This window comes from Scyliorhinus canicula, chromosome 29 (genome assembly GCF_902713615.1).
Source record: "Scyliorhinus canicula chromosome 29, sScyCan1.1, whole genome shotgun sequence".
Lineage (NCBI taxonomy): Eukaryota > Metazoa > Chordata > Chondrichthyes > Carcharhiniformes > Scyliorhinidae > Scyliorhinus > Scyliorhinus canicula.
This window is the reverse complement of record NC_052174.1, coordinates 14,888,825-14,914,201: the sequence shown is the minus strand read 5'-3', so window position 1 is coordinate 14,914,201 and position 25,377 is coordinate 14,888,825. Positions and strand designations below refer to the sequence as shown.

The 25,377-nt window shown below is 54.0% G+C and overlaps 1 protein-coding gene across 2 annotated transcripts; it reads right to left on the bottom strand.

Annotated features, from left to right (window-relative positions):
- Positions 1-3,936: 3,936 nt before the first annotated feature.
- LOC119958442 (sodium/potassium-transporting ATPase subunit beta-2-like) lies at positions 3,937-24,561 on the bottom strand. Of its 2 annotated transcripts, XM_038786982.1 has the most exons (8): positions 24,324-24,558; positions 13,880-14,008; positions 13,073-13,177; positions 12,750-12,955; positions 10,388-10,444; positions 9,419-9,514; positions 7,595-7,799; positions 3,937-4,160 (listed from the first exon to the last, which is right to left on the bottom strand). In XM_038786982.1, the coding sequence occupies exons 1-7, from the start codon at positions 24,430-24,432 to the stop codon at positions 7,620-7,622; spliced, it is 882 nt and encodes a 293-aa protein (XP_038642910.1). In that variant the 5' UTR covers positions 24,433-24,558; the 3' UTR covers positions 3,937-4,160; positions 7,595-7,619. The 2 variants fall into 2 exon arrangements, with proteins under 2 accessions (XP_038642910.1, XP_038642911.1); XM_038786983.1 differs by lacking the exon at positions 13,073-13,177 and having other exon boundaries at positions 24,324-24,561.
- Positions 24,562-25,377: the final 816 nt, after the last annotated feature.

Here is a 25,377-nt window from a genome sequence, read left to right as displayed (position 1 = left end):
GTAGCTGTGGGCAGGGATACCAAGGGTGGAGCGATTCAAATTGTGGATGCGCAGGGTGGCAGAGTTTGTGGAGTCAAGAGGGTAAGGGTTGTAGGGGCTGGAGGGGGTTACAGAGATAGGGAGGGGTGTAGGGGCTGGAGGAGGTTACAGAGATGGGGTGTAGGGGCAGGAGGAGGTTACAGAGATAGGGAGGGGTGTAGGGGCTGGAGGAGGTTACAGAGATAGGGAGGGTTGTAGGGGCTGGAGGAGGTTACAGAGATAGGGAGGGTTGTAGGGGCTGGAGGAGGTTACAGAGATAGTGAGGGGGTAGGGGCTGGAGGAGGTTACAGAGATAGGGAGGGGTGTAGGGGCTGGAGGAGGTTACAGAGATAGGGAGGGGGTGTAGGGGCAGGAGGAGGTTACAGAGATAGGGAGGGTTGGAGGGGACTGGAGGAGGTTACAGAGATAGGGAGGGGGTGTAGCGGCTGGAGGAGATTACAGAGATAGGGAGGGGTGTAGGGGCTGGAGGAGGTTACAGAGATAGGGAGGGTTGTAGGGGCTGGAGGGGGTTACACAGATAGGGAGGGTTGTAGGGGCTGGAGGGGGTTACAGAGCTAGGGAGGGTTGTAGGGGCTGGAGGAGGTTACAGAGATAGGGAGGGGGTGTAGGGGCTGGAGGAGGTTACAGAGATAGGGAGGGGTGTAGGGGCTGGAGGAGGTTACAGAGATAGGGAGGGTCGTAGGGGCTGGAGTAGGTTACAGAGATAGGGAGGGGGTGTAGGGGCTGGAGGAGGTTACAGAGAATGGGAGGGGGTGTAGGGGCTGGAGGGGGTTACACAGATAGGGAGGGTTGTAGGGGCTGGAGGAGGTTACAGAGATAGGAGGGTTGTAGGGGCTGGAGGAGGTTACAGAGATAGGGAGGGTTGTAGGGGCTGGAGGGGGTTACAGAGATAGGGAGGGGGTTGTAGTGGCTGGAGGAGGTTACAGAGATAGGGAGGGGGTGTAGGGGCTGGAGGAGGTTACAGAGATACGGAGGGTTGTAGGGGCTGGAGGGGGTTACAGAGATAGGGAGGGTTGTACGGACTGGAGGAGGTTACAGAGATAGGGAGGGTTGTAGGGGCTGGAGGAGGTTACAGAGATAGGGAGGGGTGTAGGGGCTGGAGGAGGTTACAGAGATAGGGAGGGGGTGTAGGGGCTGGAGGAGGTTACAGAGATAGGGAGGGGTGTAGGGGCTGGAGGAGGTTACAGAGATAGGGAGGGTTGTAGGGGGCTGGAGGAGGTTACAGGGATAGGGAGGGTTGTAGGGGCTGGAGGAGGTTACAGAGATAGGGACGGTTGTAGGGGCTGGAGGAGGTTACAGAGATAGGGAGGGGTGTAAGGTTTGGAGGAGGTTACAGAGATAGGGAGGGATGTAGGGGCTGGAGGAGGTTACAGAGATAGGGAGGGTTGTAGGGGCTGGAGGAGGTTACAGAGATAGGGAGGGTTGTAGGGGCTGGAGGAGTTTACAGAGATAGGGAGGGTTGTAGGAGCTGGAGGAGGTTACAGAGATAGGGAGGTGTGTAGAGGCTGGAGGAGGTTACAGAGATAGGGAGGGGTGTAGGGGCTGGAGGAGGTTACAGAGATAGGGAGGGTTGTAGGGGCTGGAGGAGGTTACTGAGATAGGGAGGGTTGTAGGGGCTGGAGGAGGTTACAGAGATAGGGAGGGTTGTAGGGGCCGGAGGAGGTTACAGAGATAGAGGGTATGGAGGAGGTTACAGAGATAGGGAGGGTTGTAGGGGCTGGAGGAGGTTACAGAGATAGGGAGGGGGTGTAGGGGCTGGAGGAGGTTACAGAGATAGGGAGGGTTGTAGGGGCTGGAGGAGGTTACAGAGATAGGGAGGGGGTGTAGGGGTTGGAGGAGGTTACAGAGATAGGGAGGGGTGTTGGAGCTGGAGGTGGTTACAGAGATAGGGAGGGTTGTAGGGGCTGGAGGAGGTTACAGAGATAGGGAGGGTTGGAGAGGTGCACACACTGGTTGGACATGCGAATGGAGGGACCCTCACATTATCAGTGACGAACCCGACACTCAACCCATCCAAGTTGAGTGCACGATTGTAAAGTCACCAGCGACAGTGACACTGTGTCCTCTCGCTGAATAATTAACAGCCTCGAAATGTGATCGAAGCTGAAATAATGGGAGGCAGCGAATTGTAACCATGTCCGGAGTTTGTTACAGCATCAGTTCAGGTCGAGGTGTGGCACATTCCCCTCTGCCCTGATCTTTCACTGTTTAATATTGGAAAACAAGAATCAATATTGCTGAATTTAAGCCTTTCCCCGGGGAGTGTGTCAGTATTTACAGGGGGTCCCGGGGAGTGTGTCAGTATTTACAGGGGGTCCCCGGGGAGTGTGTCAGTATTTACAGGGAGTACCCGGGGAGTGTGTCAGTATTTACAGGGAGTACCCGGGAGTGTGTCAGTATTTACAGGGGGTCCCGGGGAGTGTGTCAGTATTTACAGGGGGTCCCCGGGGAGTGTGTCAGTATTTACAGGGGGTCCCCGGGGAGTGTGTCAGTATTTACAGGGAGTACCCGGGGAGTGTGTCAGTATTTACAGGGAGTACCCGGGGAGTGTGTCAGTATTTACAGAGGGTCCCCGGGGAGTGTGTCAGAATTTACAGGGGATCCCCGGGGAGTGTGTCAGTATTTACAGGGGGTTCCCGGGGAGTGCGTCAGTATTTACAGGGGGTCCCCGGGGAGTGTGTCAGTATTTACAGGGGGTTCCCGGGGAGTGTGTCAGTATTTACAGGGGGTCCCCGGGGAGTGTGTCAGTATTTACAGAGGGTCCCCGGGGAGTGTGTCAGTATTTACAGGGGGTCCCCGGGGAGTGTGTCAGTATTTACAGAGGGTCCCCGGGGAGTGTGTCAGTATTTACAGGGGGTCCCTGGGGAGTTTATCAGTATTTACAGAGGGTCCCCGGGGAGTGTGTCAGTATTTACAGGGGGTCCCCGGGGAGTGTGTCAGTATTTACAGGGGGTCCCCGGGGAGTGTGTCAGTATTTACAGGGGGTCCCCGGGGAGTGTGTCAGTATTTACAGGGGGTCCCCGGGGAGTGTGTCAGTATTTACAGGGAGTCCCCGGGGAGTGTGTCAGTATTTACAGGGGATGAATTAAGGGTATTAAATTCAATCAATAAGATTCAGGAATTGAAAGTTAGGTGATGAGACGTTCGTGGGTTGTTCTAAAAACCCATCTGGTTCCCTAACATCCTTTAGGGACGGGGAAATCTGCTGTCCATTCCTGGTCTGGCCTACATGTGACTCCCGACCCCAGACGGCGTTAACTACCCCTCTCTGAAATGGCCGAGGGAGAGACTCGGGTTGAGGGCAGTTAGGGACGGACAACAGATAGTGGTTCCAGGCACATCCCAGTAAAGCAAGTAGAGCCAATCAGAGCAGGAACAGTCCAAGCAGGAAGTGACCATTCAGCCTGTTCCATCAATGGGTCACTGCCGATCTGTGATGTAACTCCCTACGCGTGCTTCTGGGCCCTTCCCTTTCTCCTCGCAATCCAACCTTCATTTAGCTGCCTGTTCCATCCGTCAATTTGACCCCCAATTCACCGCGTCCCAGTTTCCCTCCCGGTCGTCTCCCTGTTTATTCCCCGACCTGTAAACCTCATCGATGAAGGAGAGGGACCCTCGGTTCCTATCGTTCACTGAGGTCCCAGGTCACCAGTGGCCCTCGCCTCCACACTCCCAACACGCCCGAGGGGGCGAGGGAAATCCTTTGCAAGCGAGAGGCTGATGGGAGATGCCAAGCGGTCCTCCAGCAAAGTCCTACCCGAGGACTCGGTTGAAGATTAATGGGGTCGGGCCTTCCCCGAATTGACAGGAATGTAGACTGAACGACCCCATTGTAATCATTGCCCGATGCGAAACAACTTGAGGGGTGGGTCAGTGACGGGAAAGTAACACAACTTATTCAAGACACAAACATTTCCTTTATTTAACTTTCCACTTTCAAAGAGTTCTTTATACAGACGTCACGTTCTGACAGGAGTGAAGATTGAGCCGGCGCTGCTCAGGGGGAGATCTGTGCTGTCTGATGGCGGGTCAGTCGGCGAGGAATTTTCAGAGGTGTGAATGTCACCCGGATGTTCCATTCAATCCGGAGCCAGGGATGTACCAGGATACAACAGGAGAGGCTGAAAAAGAAGTCAGTGAAATGCCGGTGGGTAAAGGTTTGTCACTGTATAACACTGGGGTACAGTACTGGTGGGGACGGGTCTGTCACTGTATAACACTGGGGTACAGGGGGATGGGTCTGTCACTGTATAACACTGGGGTACAGGGGGATGGGTCTGTCGCTGTATAACACTGGGGTACAGGGGATGGGTCTGTCACTGTATAACACTGGGGTACAGGGGGATGGGTCTGTCACTGTATAACACTGGGGTACAGTACTGGTGGGGATGGGTCTGTCACTATAACACTGGGGTACAGTACTGGTGGGGACGGGTCTGTCACTGTATAACACTGGGGTACAGTACTGGTGGGGTGGGTCTGTCACTGTATAACACTGGGGTACAGTACTGGTGGGGGTGGGTCTGTCACTGTATAACACTGGGGTACAGTACTGGTGGGGGCGGGTCTGTCACTGTATAACACTGGGGTACAGTACTGGTGGGGATGGGTCTGTCACTATAACACTGGGGTACAGTACTGGTGGGGACGGGTCTGTCACTGTATAACACTGGGGTACTGGTGGGGACGGGTCTGTCACTGTATAACACTGGGGTACAGTACTGGTGGGGACGGGTCTGTCACTGTATAACACTGGGGTACAGTACTGGTGGGGACAGGTCTGTCACTGTATAACACTGGGGTACAGTACTGGTGGGGACGGGTCTGTCACTGTATAACACTGGGGTACAGTACTGGTGGGGACGGGTCTGTCACTGTTTCACTCTGGGGTACAGTACTGGTGGGGACAGGTCTGTCACTGTATAACACTGGGGTACAGTACTGGTGGGGATGGGGCTGTCACTGTATAACACTGGGGTACAGTACTGGTGGGGACGGGTCTGTCACTGTATAACACTGGGGTACAGTACTGGTAGGGACGGGTCTGTCACTGTATAACACTGGGGTACAGTACTGGTGGGGACAGGTCTGTCACTGTATAACACTGGGGTACAGTACTGGTGGGGTATACAGTCTGTCACTGTATAACACTGGGGTACAGTACTGGTGGGGACGGGTCTGTCACTGTATAACACTGGGGTACAGTACTGTGGGGACGGGTCTGTCACTGTATAACACTGGGGTACAGTACTGGTGGGGACGGGTCTGTCACTGTATAACACTGGGGTACAGTACTGGTGGGGACGGGTCTGTCACTATAACACTGGGGTACAGTACTGGTGGGGATGGGTCTGTCGCTGTATAACACTGGGGTACAGTACTGGTGGGGGCGGGTCTGTCACTGTATAACACTGGGTACAGTACTGGTGGGGACGGGTCTGTCACTGTATAACACTGGGGTACAGTACTGTTGGGGACGGGTCTGTCACTGTATAACACTGGGGTACAGTACTGGTGGGGTCGGGTCTGTCACTGTATAACACTGGGGTACAGTACTGGTGGGGTCGGGTCTGTCACTGTATAACACTGGGGTACAGTACTGGTGGGGACGGGTCTGTCACTGTATAACACTGGGGTACAGTACTGGTGGGGACGGGTCTGTCACTGTATAACACTGGGGTACAGTACTGGTGGGGACGGGTCTGTCACTGTATAACACTGGGGTACAGTACTGGTGGGGTCGGGTCTGTCACTGTATAACACTGGGGTACAGTACTGGTGGGGATGGGTCTGTCACTGTATAACACTGGGATACAGTACTGGTGGGGACAGGTCTGTCACTGTATAACACTGGGATACAGTACTGGTGGGGACGGGTCTGTCACTGTATAACACTGGGGTACAGTACTGGTGGGGACGGGTCTGTCACTGTATAACACTGGGGTACAGTACTGGTGGGGACGGGTCTGTCACTGTATAAAACTGAACAGGTTCTCTGATGGCTCTGTTCAGTTGAAGATACCTTTGCTTTGAAGCAGAGGTTTAACATGACGGAGAACGGGGTGGGATGGAATGGTTAGGATTCGGAACGTGTTGCCTGAAGTGGCAGCAAAGTTCGAAACAGAATCAGACAAATAATCTAGCGAGGAACGAGATGCCGATGGGCTCCCTGGCCATTGTTAGACTTTCTAATTCCAGATATTTGTTTGGGGAATTCACATTTCTGCCATGGGAGAATTTGCCCCGTGGGTTTCAGGGCTATTGACCCAGTCATAATGCCACCTTTAATGCTGAATTGCTTCGAAAGGTCTGCCAGGCAGTCGGAGACATGTTTGGCCTGGTGGTCACGGGGGCAATGAGTTAGTTATTGGGCTACAGCTTGGCCTCGGGGCTGTGCAGGGGGAGGATGGGTAGGCACAGGGTGGGGGGGCCGGAGAAAGTTGGGACGAGAGCTGGTTTAGCACAGTGGGCTAAATAGCTGGCTTGTAATGCAGAACAGCGCGGGTTCAATCCCCGTACCAGCCTCCCCGGACAGGCGCCGGAATGTGGCGACTAGGGGCTTTTCACAGTAACTCCATTGAAGCCTACTCGTGACAATCAGCGATTATTATTATTATCCACTGATATCATAGAATTTACAGTGCAGAAGGAGGCCATTCGGCCCATCGAGTCTGCGCCGGCCCTTAGAAAGAGCACCCTACCCAAGCCCACACCTCTGCCCTTACCCCAGTAACCCCACCTGACCTTTTTGGACACGAAGGGGCAATTTATCGCGGCCAATCCACCCTAACCCGCACATCTTTGGACTGTGGGAGGAAACCGGAGCACCCGGAGGAAACCCACACAGACATGGGGAGGACGTGCAGACTCCACACAGACAGTGACCCAAGCCGGGAATCGAACCCGGGACCCTGGCGCTGTGAACACAGGTGCAGTGTAAATCTAGGAAGGGCAGATGGGTGATTGGCTCCCAACATCAATGTTCCTGGTAGAGTTGTTGATGATTTGAAGTCGAACACGGCGATGATGATGAGGGTTAAGAGGAAGATTCCAACGCAACAGAATGTGTTAAACCTCTTCTATAAGAAGTTGAGCCTTGCCCTTATTGCCATTCACCCCCATTGGGTGACCAGAACCCTCCGAGGGAGTGAATTAGGGTGAGCACGGATGGGGGTGAATAAACAGAGTAAATACATTTAACAAACTGACTCTCAAAACTGGGCAAATGTTCACTGGTGATCCAGGCACTGGATCAGGAATCCCATCGCCCGATTTGAACTTCCTTCCAAACCTGTCCACTTGGGCAGAGGTGTGGCAATGCCCAGGAATGCTGAGGCCCATTTCTAAGGGTTTGACTTGGTGGAGAGGGTGCCAAGAATGACAAAGGTACAGGGGGGCCGAGGGAAGGCTTAAGATCAGGAAAAGGATGATCCCTTATTGCCTTATTTATGTCGGAGACACACCGCGTCTTAAACCTCTGGGGTAGACGCAAGGTGGGGCCAGCTTCTCCCTACTTTTTGCCACCCCATCCCACCCCACCGCGATGTATCCACACCTGCCAAGGACATGTCCAAATGCGTTTAAGAAGGTCCTGCTCCGCCAGAGCCCACATTGAGAGTGAAGACCACCCGGCCAGCGAATTTATCGCGCTCGTCATCGTTCTTCACGTTCGACCCGTAGACTTTGCACTCAATGCTGACATCGGTGTTGTGTGTTATGTTGAGGAATTTCACTGCCACCAATGGTTGTGTGTAGTTCACCTTTAGGACATAGGGGTCACAGTTAGATTGGCTGCTCATTGTGGACACTATCTCCTGTCCTACATTCCATCAGTCTTAACCATCCCCCCATTCACATCGCTCCTCCATTGGCAGCCGTGCCTCCAGCTGCCTGGGTCCTGGAGCTCTGGAATTCCCTTCCCAAACCTCCCTCCCTCTATCTCTCCACCTCCCTCTCTCTCCACCTCTCTCTCTCTCCACCTCTCCCTCCCTCTATCTCTCCATCTCCCCTCTCTCTCCGCCCTCTCTCTCTCCACCTTTCTCTTCAGCTCCCTCTCTCCACCTCTCTCTTTCTCCACCTCCCTCTTCACTTCTCTCTCGTTCCACCTCCCTCTAATCACCTCTCTCTCTCCACTTCCCTCTCTCCCTCTGTCTCTCCACCTCTCTCTCTCTCTCTTTCTCCACCTCCCTCCCTCTTCACCCTCTCCACCCCCTCTGTCCACCTCTCTCTCCACCTCCACGCACCACGGCCGTGCCAAGGGTGGCATGGGCCCACGATCGGTGGGCACCGATCGCGGGCAGCGGGTCCGATACCCGCGCACTCTTTGTTCTTCCGCCGCCCCGCAGGATCAGTCCGCGGGGCGGCTGAGGGGCATGATGGACCGCACATGCGCGGGTTTGACGCATATGCGTGATGACGTCATCCGCGCATGCGCGGGTTGGAGCCGTCCAATCCGCGCATGCGCGGCTGACATCATCGTGCGTGTCAGCTGCCGTGACGCTTGGCGCGCGGGCTTAGCGACGGTCGCTAAGGCCACAATGCCGTGCTTCACGGGGCCGCGCTGCTAGCCCCGCCCGGGGGGGGGGGGGGGGAGAATCAGGTCCCGGGAGGGGGCGCGGAGGCTGCCGTGAAACACGGCCAGTTTCACGGCAGCCTTTACGACTCTCCGCATTTGCGGAGAATCGCGCCCTTTATTCTTCAAAAAACTATCTGTATCTTGAAAATATTTAATGAAGGAGCCTCAACTGCTTCACTGAGCAAGGAATTCCATAGATTCACAACCCTTTGGGTGAAGAAGTTCCTCCTAAACTCAGTCCTAAATCTACTTCCCCTTATTTTGAGGCTATGCCCCCTAGTTCTGCTGTCACCCGCCAGTGGAAACAACCTGCCCGCATCTATCCTATCTATTCCCTTCATAATTTTATATGTTTCTATAAGATCCCCCCTCATCCTTCTAAATTCCAACGAGTACAGTCCCAGGCTACTAAACCTCTCCTCGTAGTCAACCCCTTTAGCTCTGGGATTAACCTAGTGAATCTCCTCTGCACACCCTCCAGCGCCAGTACGTCCTTTCTCAAGTAAGGAGACCAAAACTGAACACAATACTCCAGGTGTGGCCTCACTAACACCTTATACAATTGCAGCATAACCTCCCTAGTCTTAAACTCCATCCCTCTAGCAATGAAGGACAAAATTCCATTTGCCTTCTTAATCACCTGTTGCACCTGCAAACCACCTTTTTGCGACTCATGCACTAGCACACCCAGGTCTCTCTGCACAGCAGCATGCTTTAATATTTTATCGTTTAAATAATAATCCCTTTTGCGGTGATTCCTACCAAAATGGATAACCTCACATTTGGCAACATTTGATCACTCACATGTGCCTTTTTTCCGTAATACGGAAAGTAGATCAGGTCCAAGGTCCCATTGGGAGGGAAGTATAGCACCTCGTGAACTCGATTGTTGTCTTTGGTCTAAACAAGAACAATAAAGAGGAGGAATTTCAGTGGCCGCCTGCTTGAAATGCAGAGTTTACAGATTTGAGTGCAAGAGTCCATCGAATAAGCTTCAGAGAGATGTGATGGGAACTTTATACGGGCGAGAGAGGAGGAAGTGAGGGAATGAGAGAGAGGGAGAAAGGGTGTGAGAAAATGGGAACGAGAGAGAGAGAGAGAAAGGGAGAAAGAAAATAGAACGAGTGAGAGAAAGGGAGTGAGAAAATGGGAACGAGAGGGAGAGAAAGGGAGTGAGAAAATGAGAACGAGAGAGAGGGAAGACAGGAGAGAGAATGGGTGCTGTCGATATCTGCTTTTAATTTTACACTAAAGGAACTATTCGGCAAAAGTGTACCTGTGAGAAATTTAACGCAAACTCTGTTTAACATCCCGACTGAAAGTTGTCACATTCAATATTTCAACAATCCCTCAGTACTGACCCTCTGACAGTGAGAAAGCGAGAAGGATTAGGGTTCACGAGAGTGAGCAGCACTTGTGAAAGTGGCTAGACTCGACGTAATAATTTAGAAGCCAGCTCGGCATCCAGCGAAGAGACGTGACTTCAGTCCGCCATTGTTGGCGGGCTTGGGCGGTCAAGTGGCGCCTTGGTGGTTTTTACCCGGGGGTGGGTTTTAGCAGCCCATTGCCTCGACAATCTAACCGATCCTGCCGACGTTCAACCATCTTATCCTGTCGCTTTGCCCACTTTTGTTTCTGCGCTGATCCGGAGTGGACGGAGAGCAGAAGGGAGGAAATGAAACAGGGATAGTTAGAGGGCGCTGACGGCCAACTCCCCACGGGGAGAGCGCTGTCATCGCAACGCGCACAGCAAGGACTCCGCAGGTCACTAACCTTCCCTTCACAGGACACATACGGAGCCTTCCCCTCGCTGGGCAGGAAGCCAATGATCTGCAAGAGAAGAAGTTAGAGATTTGGATTGGATCGCACCTCCGGACGTCACACAAACCCCGAGGCAGGCAGAGATATTTCAGTTCAAGGATATTCACTGTAGCAAAGGCAGAAGCCAATTTGAGCACAGCCAGATTCCAAATAAAGCAATTGGACAGTGAGCAAATAATCTGCTGTTAGAGACAAATATTGGGCGATTGAGAGGACAGAGTTCACCCTCAAACTCTACTGACCGTGAGATCAATTATATACAGGTCAGAGGACACATGAGGGGTTAGTTTAATTTCTCAGTACTGACCCTCTGACAGTGCGGCACTCCCTCAGTACTGACCCTCTGACAGTGCGGCACTCCCTCAGTACTGACCCTCTGACAGTGCGACACTCCCTCAGTACTGACCCTCTGACAGTGCAGCACTCCCTCAGTACTGACCCTCTGACAGTGCGGCGCTCCCTCAGTACTGACCCTCTGACAGTGCGGCACTCCCTCAGTACTTTTTTTAATTTTTTTATATAAATTTAGAATATCCAATTCATTTTTTCCAATTAAGGGGCAGTTTAGGGTGGCCAATCCACCTACCCTGCACATCTTTGGGTTGTGGGGGTGAAACCCACGCAGACACGGGGAGAATGTGCAAACTCCTCACAGACAGTGACCCAGGGCCGGGATTCGAACCCGGGTCCTCAGCGCCGTACTCCCTCAGTACTGACCCTCTGACAGTGCGGCACTCCCTCAGTACTGACCCTCTGACAGTGCGGCACTCCCTCAGTACTGACCCTCTGACAGTGCGGCACTCCCTCAGTACTGACCCTCTGACAGTGCGGCACTCCCTCAGTACTGACCCTCTGACAGTGCGGCACTCCCTCAGTACTGACCCTCTGACAGTGCGGCACTCCCTCAGTACTGACCCTCTGACAGTGCGGCACTCCCTCAGTACCGACCCTCTCCTCTGACAGTGCGGCACTCCCTCAGTACTGACCCTCTGACAGTGCGGCACTCCCTCAGTACTGACCCTCTGACAGTGCGGCACTCCCTCAGTACTGACCCTCTGACAGTGCGGCACTCCCTCAGTACTGACCCTCTGACAGTGCGGCACTCCCTCAGTACTGACCCTCTGACAGTGCGGCACTCCCTCAGTACTGACCCTCTGACAGTGCAGCACTCCCTCAGTACTGACCCTCTGACAGTGCGGCACTCCCTCAGTACTGACCCTCTGACAGTGCGGCACTCCCTCAGTACTGACCCTCTGACAGTGCGGCACTCCCTCAGTACTGACCCTCTGACAGTGCGGCACTCCCTCAGTACTGACCCTCTGACAGTGCGGCACTCCCTCAGTACCGACCCTCTCCTCTGACAGTGCGGCACTCCCTCAGTACTGACCCTCTGACAGTGCGGCACTCCCTCAGTACTGACCCTCTGACAGTGCGGCACTCCCTCAGTACTGACCCTCTGACAGTGCGGCACTCCCTCAGTACTGACCCTCTGACAGTGCGGCACTCCCTCAGTACTGACCCTCTGACAGTGCGGCACTCCCTCAGTACTGACCCTCTGACAGTGCAGCACTCCCTCAGTACTGACCCTCTGACAGTGCGGCACTCCCTCAGTACTGACCCTCTGACAGTGCGGCACTCCCTCAGTACTGACCCTCTGACAGTGCGGCACTCCCTCAGTACTGACCCTCTGACAGTGCGGCACTCCCTCAGTACTGACCCTCTGACAGTGCAGCACTCCCTCAGTACTGACCCTCTGACAGTGCGGCTCTCCCTCAGTACTGACCCTCTGACAGTGCGGCACTCCCTCAGTACTGACCCTCTGACAGTGCGGCACTCCCTCAGTACTGACCCTCTGACAGTGCGAGGCTCCCTCAGTACTGACCCTCTGACAGTGCGGCACTCCCTCAGTACTGACCCTCTGACAGTGCGGCACTCCCTCAGTACTGACCCTCTGACAGTGCGGCACTCCCTCAGTACTGACCCTCTGACAGTGCGGCACTCCCTCAGTACTGACCCTCTGACAGTGCAGCACTCCCTCAGTACTGACCCTCTGACAATGCGGCTCCCTCAGTACTGAAGGAGGAATGTTTTTACCCAGCGATAGGCCTGGAACCTGTGAACTGGAATAAAATGTGAAAAGGAAATTGGAGAGGCTCTGGGAATGAAACTCAGTGGGGTCTGGGAGTCGGGTGGGGTGGTAGAAATGCCTGGAGTGTGGTGCAGAGGAACAGAATGAGTGGATGGGCTTAATGGCCTCCTTTGCTGACTCTCTCAATTCAGTCCCGTTCTCCCTGAAACTGTGTCGCTCGCTCACCTTATTCATCTTGATGAGAATGCATGGTTTGCCCTCATTGTAGCCGTATGTCTTGTCCTCCAGCCCCGAGCATTGCCCCAGCATGGTGCGGTTGAACTGGCAAGACCTCTTGGGCGTGTTCCTGACATCCCCACTGTCTTCCTGCAGGTAGTATGTCCCTGGCTTGCACTGGTCGTTGGTGGAGACCTGGACGCTGTCATTGTAGGCTGGAAGAGACGGAAACAATTCAGCATCGAGGCTTCCCCGCCTTGGGGAAAATGGGATTGGTGGGGAGGGACGAGGAGGCGCGAGGTAAGGGTGTTTTCCGGGCGACGGCTACTCACGGTCGAGGTAGAGGTTCAGGGCCTTGACGTAACTCTCCCAGGTGCCCTGCTGTGTCACGTTGAACCCAACATGGAGACTCTCCGTTCTCGGCCGAATCATCAGACCTGCCGTCAGAAACCCCAGTTGGTCAATCACCCCGCCGACCATCGATAAAGCCGGCCGCTGTTCCCGGCGGGAGAGCTCAGCCGACATTCGCAGCGCCGAAACAGGCCACGTAGCTCACGCTGTAAACCCGTGGTCCACGTCCCGAACGAGCCTCCTCGATCAACAGAATGGTCAAACGCAGAAGGCCGAAAGCTGCCATTCGGAACGGTTCGGGCCGTTGGAAGGGACTGGGAAGCGGCCCACAGAATCGCAGAACTCCTACAGGGCAGAAGGAGGCCATTCGGCCCATCGGGTCCGCACCGACCCTCTGAAACAGCCCCCCTCTCCCGGTCCCCGCAACCCACCCCTTCCTAACCTGCGTTACTCTGGACCACCTCGGTCTCCAGATAGTCAAACTCGTTTTGACCTTGGGTTGGGGGGGGGGGGCCAGGAACCCAGAGAATGGGAAAGGACCGTTAGTTGGTCGGCCTTTCCCCTGAGGGAGCTGGACGCCGGAGGGAAGTGAGGCTTGAAAGCATCGGCTTCATGGATAACCCTTTCAGCGAAGGAAATCTTCCGTCCTTTCCTGGGGCTGGCCGACACGTGACTCCAGACCCAATGGGGTCGACTCTTTACCGCCCCCCCCCCCACCCCTCTCTGAAATGTGAAATGGATTCAGTCCTCGTACCCCCCCTCCCCGGGGGTGCTGAGCGTGCCTTTACCTGGATTTGTGATGCGGTCCTGATATTTGGGCGTGTATTCGTTCACCGTCTGTAGCATTACCCACATGGTCAACGTGAAGAGGCCGGTCAGGAATGTGTAAAAGACCACATAAAACAGCAGGATCAGGGCTGGAGGAGAGAAGAGCATGGCAATCAGAACGTCAGCGTGTTAGTGAGGGAGATCGTTACTACGGCCAACCCAGTTGAGGAGCGGGGCACGGCGAAGGGGAAACGGGACCCCGTCTCGTGCGAGGATGAGCCGGACACAGTGTAAGGTGGTGCACAGGGTGCATATGACTCGGGCGAGAATGAGTGGGTTCTTTCGGAGGGTAACAGATGAGTGTGGGCGGGGGCCAGCGAATCACGCGCACATTCACAGACTTTACAGTGCAGAAGGAGGCCATTCGGCCCATCGAGTCTGCACCGGCTCCTGGAAAGAGCACCCTACCCAAGGTCAACACCCTATCCCCATAACCCAGTAACCCCACCCAACACTAAGGGCAATTTTGGACACCAAGGGCAATTTATCATGGCCAATCCACCTAACCTGCACATCTTTGGACTGTGGGAGGAAACCGGAGCACCCGGAGGAAACCCACGCAGACACGGGGAGGACGTGCAGACTCCGCACAGACAGTGACCCAGCCGGGAATCGAACCTGGGACCCTGGAGCTGTGAAGCAATTGTGCTATCCACAATGCTACCCTGCTGCCCCTGTTTTGGGGTTGGGTAAAATTGGGAAGATTCTGGGCGGGAGTGTTCGTGGTCTTAGCCAGGATAGTGGAGGAGGAGGTGGACCCAGACCCTTTGCTGCCGATATTTGGGGTTTGAGAGAAGCCGGAGCTCATGGAGAGGACGAAGGCCGACGTCTGGGCCTTCGCCTCTCTGATTACTCGGCGGCGAATTTCGCTGGAGTGGCGGTCGGCATCGCCGCCGGGGGTAGCGGCTTGGTTGGGTGACCTGTACGACTTCCTGCGGTTAGAGAGATAAAGTATGAGTTGAGGGGCTCAGCAGGGGTGGCGGGTTTGAAAGAAGGTGGGAGGGGTATTTGTGACCGTGTTTGAGGAGCTGTTCGTCGCCAGGGGGCGGGAGAGGGGATGAAAAAGGGGGAAGGATTTGTACAGGCTGTGTAGCTGATCGCTGGGAAGTATGTGTCCCGGGGTGTTTTTGTGTTGTAACCTGTTTTGATACAGGTTGGTAATAAAATAAAAAAATTTTTAAAATACTGTGGGACAATCCTTTCCCACTCTAGGTTTCCCAAAGGACATACTGAGCAGGAATCTGCACTGTCAGAGGGTCAGTACTGAGGGAGTGCCGCACTGTCAGAGGGTCAGTACTGAGGGAGTGCTGCACTGTCAGAGGGTCAGTACTGAGGGAGTGCTGCACTGTCAGAGGGTCAGTACTGAGGGAGTGCCGCACTGTCAGAGGGTCAGTACTGAGGGAGTGCTGCACTGTCAGAGGGTCAGTACTGAGGGAGTGCCTCACTGTCAGAGGGTCAGTACTGAGGGAGTGCTGCACTGTCAGAGGGTCAGTACTGAGGGAGTGCTGCACTGTCAGAGGGTCAGTACTGAGGGAGTGCCGCACTGTCAGAGGGTCAGTACTGAGGGAGTGCCGCACTGTCAGAGGGTCAGTACTGAGGGAGTGCCGCACTGTCAGAGGGTCAGTACTGAGGGAGTGCCGCACTGTCAGAGGGTCAGTACTGAGGGAGTGCCGCACTGTCAGAGGGTCAGTACTGAGGGAGTGCCGCACTGTCAGAGGGTCAGTACTGAGGGAGTGCCGCACTGTCAGAGGGTCAGTACTGAGGGAGTGCCGCACTGTCAGAGGGTCAGTACTGAAGGAGTGCTGCACTGTCAGAGGGTCAGTACTGAGGGAGTGCCGCACTGTCAGAGGGTCAGTACTGAGGGAGTGCCGCACTGTCAGAGGGTCAGTACTGAGGGAGTGCCGCACTGTCAGAGGGTCAGTACTGAGGGAGTGCTGCACTGTCAGAGGGTCAGTACTGAGGGAGTGCCGCACTGTCAGAAGGTCAGTACTGAGGGAGTGCCGCACTGTCACAGGGTCAGTACTGAGGGAGTGCCGCACTGTCAGAGGGTCAGTACTGAGGGAGTGCCGCACTGTCAGAGGGTCAGTACTGAGGGAGTGCCGCACTGTCAGAGGGTCAGTACTGAGGGAGTGCCGCACTGTCAGAGGGTCAGTACTGAGGGAGTGCCGCAATGTCAGAGGGTCAGTACTGAGGGAGTGCCGCACTGTCAGAGGGTCAGTACTGAGGGAGTGCCGCACTGTCAGAGGGTCAGTACTGAGGGAGTGCTGCACTGTCAGAGGGTCAGTACTGAGGGAGTGCCGCACTGTCAGAGGGTCAGTACTGAGGGAGTGCCGCACTGTCAGAGGGTCAGTACTGAGGGAGTGCCGCACTGTCAGAGGGTCAGTACTGAGGGAGTGCCGCACTGTCAGAGGGTCAGTACTGAGGGAGTGCCGCACTGTCAGAGGGTCAGTACTGAGGGAGTGCCGCACTGTCAGAGGGTCAGTACTGAGGGAGTGCCGCACTGCCAGAGGGTCAGTACTGAGGGAGTGCCGCACTGTCAGAGGGTCAGTACTGAGGGAGTGCCGCACTGTCAGAGGGTCAGTACTCAGGGAGTGCCGCACTGTCAGAGGGTCAGTACTGAGGGAGTGCCGCACTGTCAGAGGATCAGTACTGAGGGAGTGCCGCACTGTCAGAGGGTCAGTACTGAGGGAGAAGGGCAGCACGGTGGCCTAGTGGTTAGCACAACCGCCTCACGGCGCTGAGGTCCCAGGTTCGATACCGGCTCTGGGTCACTGTCCGTGTGGAGTTTGCACATTCTCCCCGTGTCTGCGTGGGTTTCGCCCCCACAACCCAAAAATGTGCAGAGTAGGTGGATTGGCCACGCTAAAATTGCCCCTTAATTAGAAAAAATAATTGGCTAATCTAAATTTAAAAAAAAAAGAAAGAAAAAAAAGTACTGAGGGAGTGCCGCACTGTCAGAGTCAGTACTGAGGGAGTGCCGCACTGTCAGAGTGTCAGTACTGAGGGAGTGCTGCACTGTCAGAGGGTCAGTACTGAGGGAGTGCCGCACTGTCAGAGGGTCAGTACTGAGGGAGTGCCGCACTGTCAGAGGTCAGTACTGAGGGAGTGCCGCACTGTCAGAGGGTCAGTACTGAGGGAGTGCCGCACTGTCAGAGGGTCAGTACTGAGGGAGTGCCGCACTGTCAGAGGGTCAGTACTGAGGGAGTGCCGCACTGTCAGAGGGTCAGTACTGAGGGAGTGCTGCACTGTCAGAGGGTCAGTACTGAGGGAGTGCCGCACTGTCAGAGGGTCAGTACTGAGGGAGTGCCGCACTGTCAGAGGGTCAGTACTGAGGGAGTGCCGCACTGTCAGAGGGTCAGTACTGAGGGAGTGCTGCACTGTCAGAGGGTCAGTACTGAGGGAGTGCCGCACTGTCAGAGGGTCAGTACTGAGGGAGTGCAGCACTGTCAGAGGGTCAGTACTGAGGGAGTGCCGCACTGTCAGAGGGTCAGTACTGAGGGAGTGCCGCACTGTCAGAGGGTCAGTACTGAGGGAGTGCCGCACTGTCAGAGGGTCAGTACTGAGGGAGCGCCGCACTGTCAGAGGGTCAGTACTGAGGGAGTGCCGCACTGTCAGAGGGTCAGTACTGAGGGAGTGCCGCACTGTCAGAGGGTCAGTACTGAGGGAGCCGCACTGTCAGAGGGTCAGTACTGAGGGAGTGCCGCACTGTCAGAGGGTCAGTACTGAGGGAGTGCCGCACTGTCAGAGGGTCAGTACTGAGGGAGTGCCGCACTGTCAGAGAGTCAGTACTGAGGGAGTGCCGCACTGTCAGAGGGTCAGTACTGAGGGAGCGCCGCACTGTCAGAGGGTCAGTACTGAGGGAGCGCCGCACTGTCAGAGGGTCAGTACTGAGGGAGTGCTGCAATATCTCGCTATCAGCTGAACTGGTGCTGTTTGTGGGATTTTCCTGTGCACAAATTGGTTGCCGGATTCTCTACAACAGTGAGCCTAGTTTCATAGTTCTCCGTGCGATGTTAATACACTTTGGAATGCCTGCGGCCATGATAGCGGGTAGGGATGGAGGGGTTAGTGGTGTGGTTTGTGAGGTGGGTGTTAGGGTGACGATGGGCAGAGATGTGGGGGGCACTGTGGCACCAGGTTGTACCTGGAGAAATTCTCATTTCGGTGTCGAGTGAGAGGTGAACATTCGATCTGAATGACTGAGATCCGTTTCCCCCACAATAGAAGAAGAGTAAACATGATACGCAGCGGTTGCTGAGCTGGTTTGTATTTCTCTCTCGCAGCACACTAACCTGTCTCCCAGGGGATTCAGTACCCTACTGCCTTCATCGAAGACTTCCATCCCAGCGAGTTCATCTGGCAATGCCCCCCTTTGGGAATATCTCAATCCAGCACCCTCACATTCAGAACCCCCATTCTTTCTTCGCCATAAAATGGGCAACGGTGTTGAACCTGGTAACCGTTCTGATCTCGGGGGCATTAGCAGCTGTGGGAGGCCATTCTGCCCTTCTAGCTTGCTGGATCCTCCCGTCCACCTCCTCAAATCCCTCAGAATCCAGGAATGTAGCAATCACCGCCTCGGAACACCCTCGCCAACTGGGATTCCAAAGATTCACAACCCTCTTCCACTTATTGTACAAACTAATCATACGTTGATACAACCGGTTCTTTTGCCAATTCTCTTCAATGTGTAACTCTCTTGCCACAAGGAAACACTTTCTCCTTATTTACTCTAAGCAAAACACCTCGTGATTTCAAATGCCTCGATTAAATCTCCCCCTTAACCTTCCCTGCTCCACGGAGATCAATCCGGCTCCTCCCAGTCTCTCCACCTGGACTGGCGTCCCTCATCCCTGGTCCCGTTCACTCAGCTCCTGACCTCATTACAGCTTTGGTTCAAACATGGACAAAGAGCTGAATGCCAGAGGGGAGGTGAGAGTGACTGCCCTCGACATCAAGGCAGCATTTGGCCGAGTATAGCATCAAGGAGCCCGGGCTAAACTGGAGCCAATGGGAATCAGGGGGGAAACTCTCCGCTGGCTGGAGTCATACCCGGCACAAAGGGAGATGGTTGTGGTGGTTGGAGGACAATCATCTCAGCTCCAGGACGTCACTGCAGGAGTTCCTCAGGGTAGTGTCCTCGGCCCCAACCACCTTCAGCTGCTTCATCAACAACCTCCCTTCCATCATAACGTCAGAAGTGGAGATGTTTGCGGATGACTGCACAATGTTCAGCACCATTTGTGACTCCTCAGATACTGAAGCAGTCCGTGTCCAAATGCAGCAAGACCTGGACAATATCCAGGCTCGGGGCTGACAGGGGGCAAGTTACATTCACGCCACACAGTGCCAGGCGATGACCATCTCCTACAAGAGAGGATCTAACCATCGCCCCTTGACATTCAACGGCGTTACCATCGCTGAATCCCCCACACTCAACATCCTGGGGGTTACCATTGATCAGAAACTGAACTGGACCCAGCCACATTAATACTGTGGCTACCGGGGCAGGTCAGAGGCTGGGAATCCTGCGGAGAGTAACTCACCTCCTGACCCCCCCCCCCAAAGCCTGTCCACCATCTACAAGGCACAAGTCAGGAGTGTGATGGGAGACTCTCCACTTGCCTGGATGAGCGCAGCTCCAACAACACTCAAGAAGCTCAACACCATCCAGGACAAAGCAGCCCCGCTTGATTGCTCCCCTTCCACAAACATTCACTCCCTCCCCCACCGACGCACAGTGGCAGCCGTGTGCCCCATCTACACGATTCTCTGCGAGGTCCACTTTGCAAGAATTGAATTGAAGTAGATCTGGCCATCAAACCAGTCTGTGCTGCCAACGGGACACGCTTGGTGACGTTTAACCGTTGAACCACATCCGTCTCAGCCCCCTCCTTTCCCGAAGGGGCTAACAGGAAGACGCCATTCGGCCCCTCAGGCCTGTCCTATGGTTCAATGAGATCGTGGCCAATCTGCGAATAGCTACTTGTTCCAGAACCTTGATTCATACTCCCCACGCCCCACCGGGTCTGTGAAACAAGATTCAGTCACACGCCGCTGCCCAAAACTCCTGTACATTTGGCATTTGTTTCAGCCAAAAAAAAAAAAGATTTCCCGTGAAGCAAACAGAGACGATGAAGGTTCTGGTGGGGGTGAAACCCGCCTGCTGGGCGCAGCCTGGGCCACACGCGGGCAGAACGCTCCCCCCACCTCTACAACTGGAAATGTGGAGGCCTGGGTAGGGGCGATGAACACCATCTCCTTTACCCCCTCCCACCCCCCCCCCTCACCCCTGCCCCCATCCCCCCCCTCCCCCACTCCCCCAGCGACTCTCCACTCCATCAAACCGCCCTCCTCCCCAAGCCCCACAAATACCCCTCATTGTATATAGTTGCCAACATCGCTCCATGTATATATGTTCGCTATCCACCATTGTAAGTGCAGTTGCACTATCCGACCACCAGGGGGAGTCGCTCTGGGAGTACGCGAGAGTTTGTACTGGGCTCCCCCCTTGGCTCGGCCCAGGACTCCTCCCCCTGGGACCGATGTATAAAGATCAGTGCCTTAGAGCCGGCCTGCAGTTCATCTGGAGTTCAGCGACGAATAGGCTGGCTCTGTTGTAAGTGTATTAAAGCCTCTGTTCAGATCCGACTACACGTGTTCGCTGAATTGATGGTTCCATCAATTTATTGGGGGAGGGGGGACTAGCCTCTGTAGAGAAAGGACATCAGCTCTGACAATGTGGAATCTGTATGGGTAGAGTTGAGAAATACCAAGGGGCAAAAAAACATTAGTGGGTGTCACATATAGACCCCCAAACTGCACTGGTGAGGTTGGGAGTGGCATTAAACAAGGAATTAGTGATGAATGTAATAAGGGAATATCGGTGATCATGGGTGATTTTAATCTGCACATCAATTGGGCAAATCAGATTAGCCACAATCCCATAGGGGAGGAATTCCTGGAGTGTGTACGGGATGGTTTTCCTGACCAATGTGTGGAGGAACCAACTAGAGAGCAGGCCATCTTAGACTGGGTACTGTGTCATGAGAAGGGAATCATTGCCAATCTGGCTGTACGAGACCCCTTGGGGATGAGTGACCATAACATGACAGAATTTGTTACCAAGATGGAGAGTGAAGTAGTTGATTCGGAGACTAGGGTGCTGAATCTTAATAAAGGGAACTATGAGGATATGAGGCGTGAGTGGGCCTTGATAGATTGGGGAGAGTTACTTAAAGGGATGACGGTGGATAGACAATGGCAAACATTCAAGGAACGCATGGGAGGAACTACAGCAACTGTTCATTCCTGTCTGGCACAAAAGCAAAGGGAGGTAAGGGGGCCAATCCATGGCTCACAAAGGAAATTAGAAATAGTATCCTATCCAAGGAAGAAGCACATAGATTGGCCAAGAAAAATAACAGGTCTGAGGATTGGGAGCAGTTTAGAATTCAGCAAAGAAGGACAAAGGGATTGATTAAGAAGGGGACAGTACAGTACAAAAGGAAGCTTGCAGGGAACATAAAGACTGACACTAAGAGTTTCTACAGATATGTGAAGAGAAAGAGATTGGGAAAGAGAAATGTAGCCCCCCCTACAGACAGAAACAGGGGAATGCATAATAAGGGACAAAGAAATGGCTGAGAAACTGAATACATACTTTGGTTCTGTCTTCCCAAATGAGACGACAAATCAGATCCCAGAAATGTTGGAGAATGAAAGGTTTAGTGAGAGGGAAGAACTGAGGGAGATCAACATTAGTAGAGATATGGCGCTGGGAAAACTGATGGGATTGAAGGCGGATAAATTCCCAGGACCTGAGAATCTGCATCCCAGAGTGCTTAAGGAGGTGGCTGTGGAAATAGTGGATGCATTGGTGGGCATCTTCCGGGATTCTATAGACTCTGGACTGTCCCTGCAGATTGGAGGGTAGCTCACGTCACTCCGATATTCAAAAAGGGAGGTAGAGAGAAAGCCGGGAATTATAGACCAGTAAGCCTAACATCGGTAGTGGGGAAAATGCTTGAATCCATTATCAAGGACTTTATAGCGGACCATTTAGAAAGCAGTGGCAGGATCAGTCAGAGTCAGCATGGAATTATGAAGGGAAAATCATGCTTGACAAACCTGTTGGAATTCTTTGAAGAGGAAACCAGTGCAGTCGACAAGGGGGAGCCAGTCGATGTGGTATATTTGGACTTTCAGAAGGCAATTGACAAAGTCCCACATAAGAGGTTATTGTGCAAAATTAAAATGCATGGGATTGGGGGAAATGTATTGAGGTGGATAGAAAACTGGTTGGCAAAGAGGAAACAAAGAGTCGGGATTAATGGGTCCTTTTCAAATTGTCAGGCAGTAACCAGTGGGGTACCACAGGGATCGGTGCTGGGACCCCAGCTATTCACAATATATATTAATGATTTGGATGAGGGAACAAAATGTAACATCTCAAAGTTTGCAGATGATACCAAGTTAGGTGGGAGGGTGAATTGTGACGAGGATGCAGGGATCCTACAGCATTATCTGGACAGGTTGGGCGAGTGGGCAAACCAATGGCAAATGCAATATAATTTGGATAATTGTGAGGTTATTCATTTTGGAAGCAAAAACAGGAAGGCAGATTACTACCTGAATGGTTGTAAATTGGGAGAGGGGAGTGTGCAGCGGGACCTGGGTGTCCTTGTGCACCAGTCACTGAAGGTAAGCATGCAGGGGCAGCAGGCAGCAAAGAAGGCGAATGGTATGTTGGCCTTCATTGCGAGAGGATTCGAGTACAGAAGCAGGGATGCGTTGCTGCAATTGTACAGGGCCTTGGTGAGGCCACACCTGGAGTATTGTGCGCAGTTTTGGTCTCCTTCTCTGAGGAAGGATGTTCTTGCTCTCGAGGGACGGCAGCGAAGGTTTCCCAGACTGATTCCAGGGATGGCGGGGCTGTCGTATGAGGAGAGATTGACTAGGTTGGGATTGTTCTCGCTGGAGTTCAGAAGAATGAGGGGGAATCTCAGAGACGTATAAAATTCTAACAGGTCTAGACCGGGTAGATGCAGGGAAGATGTTATCAATGATGGGTGTGTCCAGAACCAGGGGTCTCAGTCTGAGGATTCAGGGTAAACCATTTCAGACAGAGATAAGGAGACATTTCTTCACCCAGAGAGTGGTGAGCCTGTGGAATTCATTACCACAGGAAGTAGTTGATGCTAAAACTTTGAATATATTCAAGAGGCTGCTGGATATAGCACTTGGGGAGAATGGGATCAAAGGCTATGGGGAGAAAGCAGGATTAGGCTATTGAGTTGGATGATCAGCCACGATGGTGATGAATGGCGGAGCAGGCTCGAAGGGCCAAATGGCCTCCTCCTGCTCCTATCTTCTATGCATCTATGTATTTGGGGAGGGGTCTATCCCCTGTATTTGGGGAGGGGTCTATCCCCTGTATTTGGGGAGGGGTCTATCCCTTGTATTTGGGGAGGGGTCTATCCCTTGTATTTGGGGAGGGGTCTATCCCCTGTATTTGGGGAGGGGTCTATCCCTTGTATTTGGGGAGGGGTCTATCCCTTGTATTTGGGGAGGGGTCTATCCCTTGTATTTGGGGAGGGGTCTTTCCCCTGTATTTGGGGAGGGGTCTATCCCTTGTATTTGGGGAGGGGTCTATCCCTTGTATTTGGGGAGGGGTCTATCCCTTGTATTTGGGGAGGGGTCTATCCCTTGTATTTGGGGAGGGGTCTTTCCCCTGTATTTGGGGAGGGGTCTATCCCTTGTATTTGGGGAGGGGTCTATCCCTTGTATTTGGGGAGGGGTCTATCCCTTGTATTTGGGGAGGGGTCTATCCCCTGTATTTGGGGAGGGGTCTATCCCCTGTATTTGGGGAGGGGTCTATCCCTTGTATTTGGGGAGGGGTCTATCCCCTGTATTTGGGGAGGGGTCTATCCCTTGTATTTGGGGAGGGGTCTATCCCTTGTATTTGGGGAGGGGTCTATCCCTTGTATTTGGGGAGGGGTCTATCCCCTGTATTTGGGGAGGGGCCTATCCCCTGTATTTGGGGAGGGGTCTATCCCTTGTATTTGGGGAGGGGTCTATCCCCTGTATTTGGGGAGGGGTCTATCCCTTGTATTTGGGGAGGGGTCTATCCCTTGTATTGGGGGGGAGGTTTATAAGGGAGGGGTGGCAGCAATGAGGGGGGGGGGTGTCAGAGTGCGTATTTCAGCGTGGATGTACCCACCCAGCATAGACCCCCCCCCCACACACAATCCCTCACCTCACGGACTGAGGGACGACCTGCCCAGACCCTGACCGCCCGCTGGAGACACGGCAAAACTTACAGGGCGCAAAGATTCCCTTATCCCTGTCAAAAATTTAAATACGTTACCCCCCCCCCCCCCCCCAACCACCTCCCTCACTTACCCCAGCTGGTCCCGGTCCTGCCCAGAAATTCCTGGGTCCTCGGGTTCCACAGGAACTCTCTCCACTCGCTCATCACCTGCCCACAGGACTTCTTATCCTTCGGAGCCATCTTCACAGCGACTAAACCGGGGTGGGGTGGGGGGGGTGAAATGAAAGAGAATTCTGTCACAGCCAGAGGCTTTTTGCTGCTAAACACGGGGTTAGTGCAGGAGCGCACAGTCTGCCCGGCTGGCAGCCACACACACACTAATGATGCACCGACCTACATCTCCGCAACTTTTATAATCCTCCTCCTGCTTAACATTCATGTATGCAAAACCCACGGCACTCCCCCCACCCCCACGTCCTCATTAATATTAATCTTTCAATCTATTGCCGTGAGGTCGATTCCTTCATTTCCAAACCCCCCCCCCAACAACATGCGGTACAGCGCCGATGGAGTCTATTCGGCCCATCGAGTCGGTACTGTCCCTCCGAAAGAGCGCTCTACCCTGGCCCACACCTCCACCCTATCCCCGTAACCCCACCTAACCCAATCCTTTTGGACGCAAAGGGCAATTTATCATGGCCAATCCACCCTGACCTGCACGCCTTTCGACTGTGGGAGGAAACCGGAGCGCCCGGAGGAAAACCCACGCACACACGGGGTGAACGCGCAGACTCCGCACGGTGTGGGATCTTGCTGTGCGCTGATGGGCTCCCGGGGTTTCCCGCGTCACAGCCGGAGACTGGACTTCACCTCTTTTAATATACGTCATCCTTTAACAATGACGTTGGCATCGTCCACACCAACACCCTCCGGTCAAACTCTTTCCTGGTGCGACAGCTGCCTCCTGCTGGACAGAGCCGGAATGACGTGGGCGATGTCTGATCGAGAGCAGGCGGAGAGAGTGATACCAATCCAGACTCTCTGGGCAGTGGGAGGGACCCGGGGAAGGGGGGTATCAATGGCGCCATGGCAACCAGTCCTTGACCAGCTGGGGTCTGGGGGTCAGCATTGTGATGCTGCCCAGGAGAGTGGACCCTTCGCAAAGTCTTCCATCGCCTCACCTAC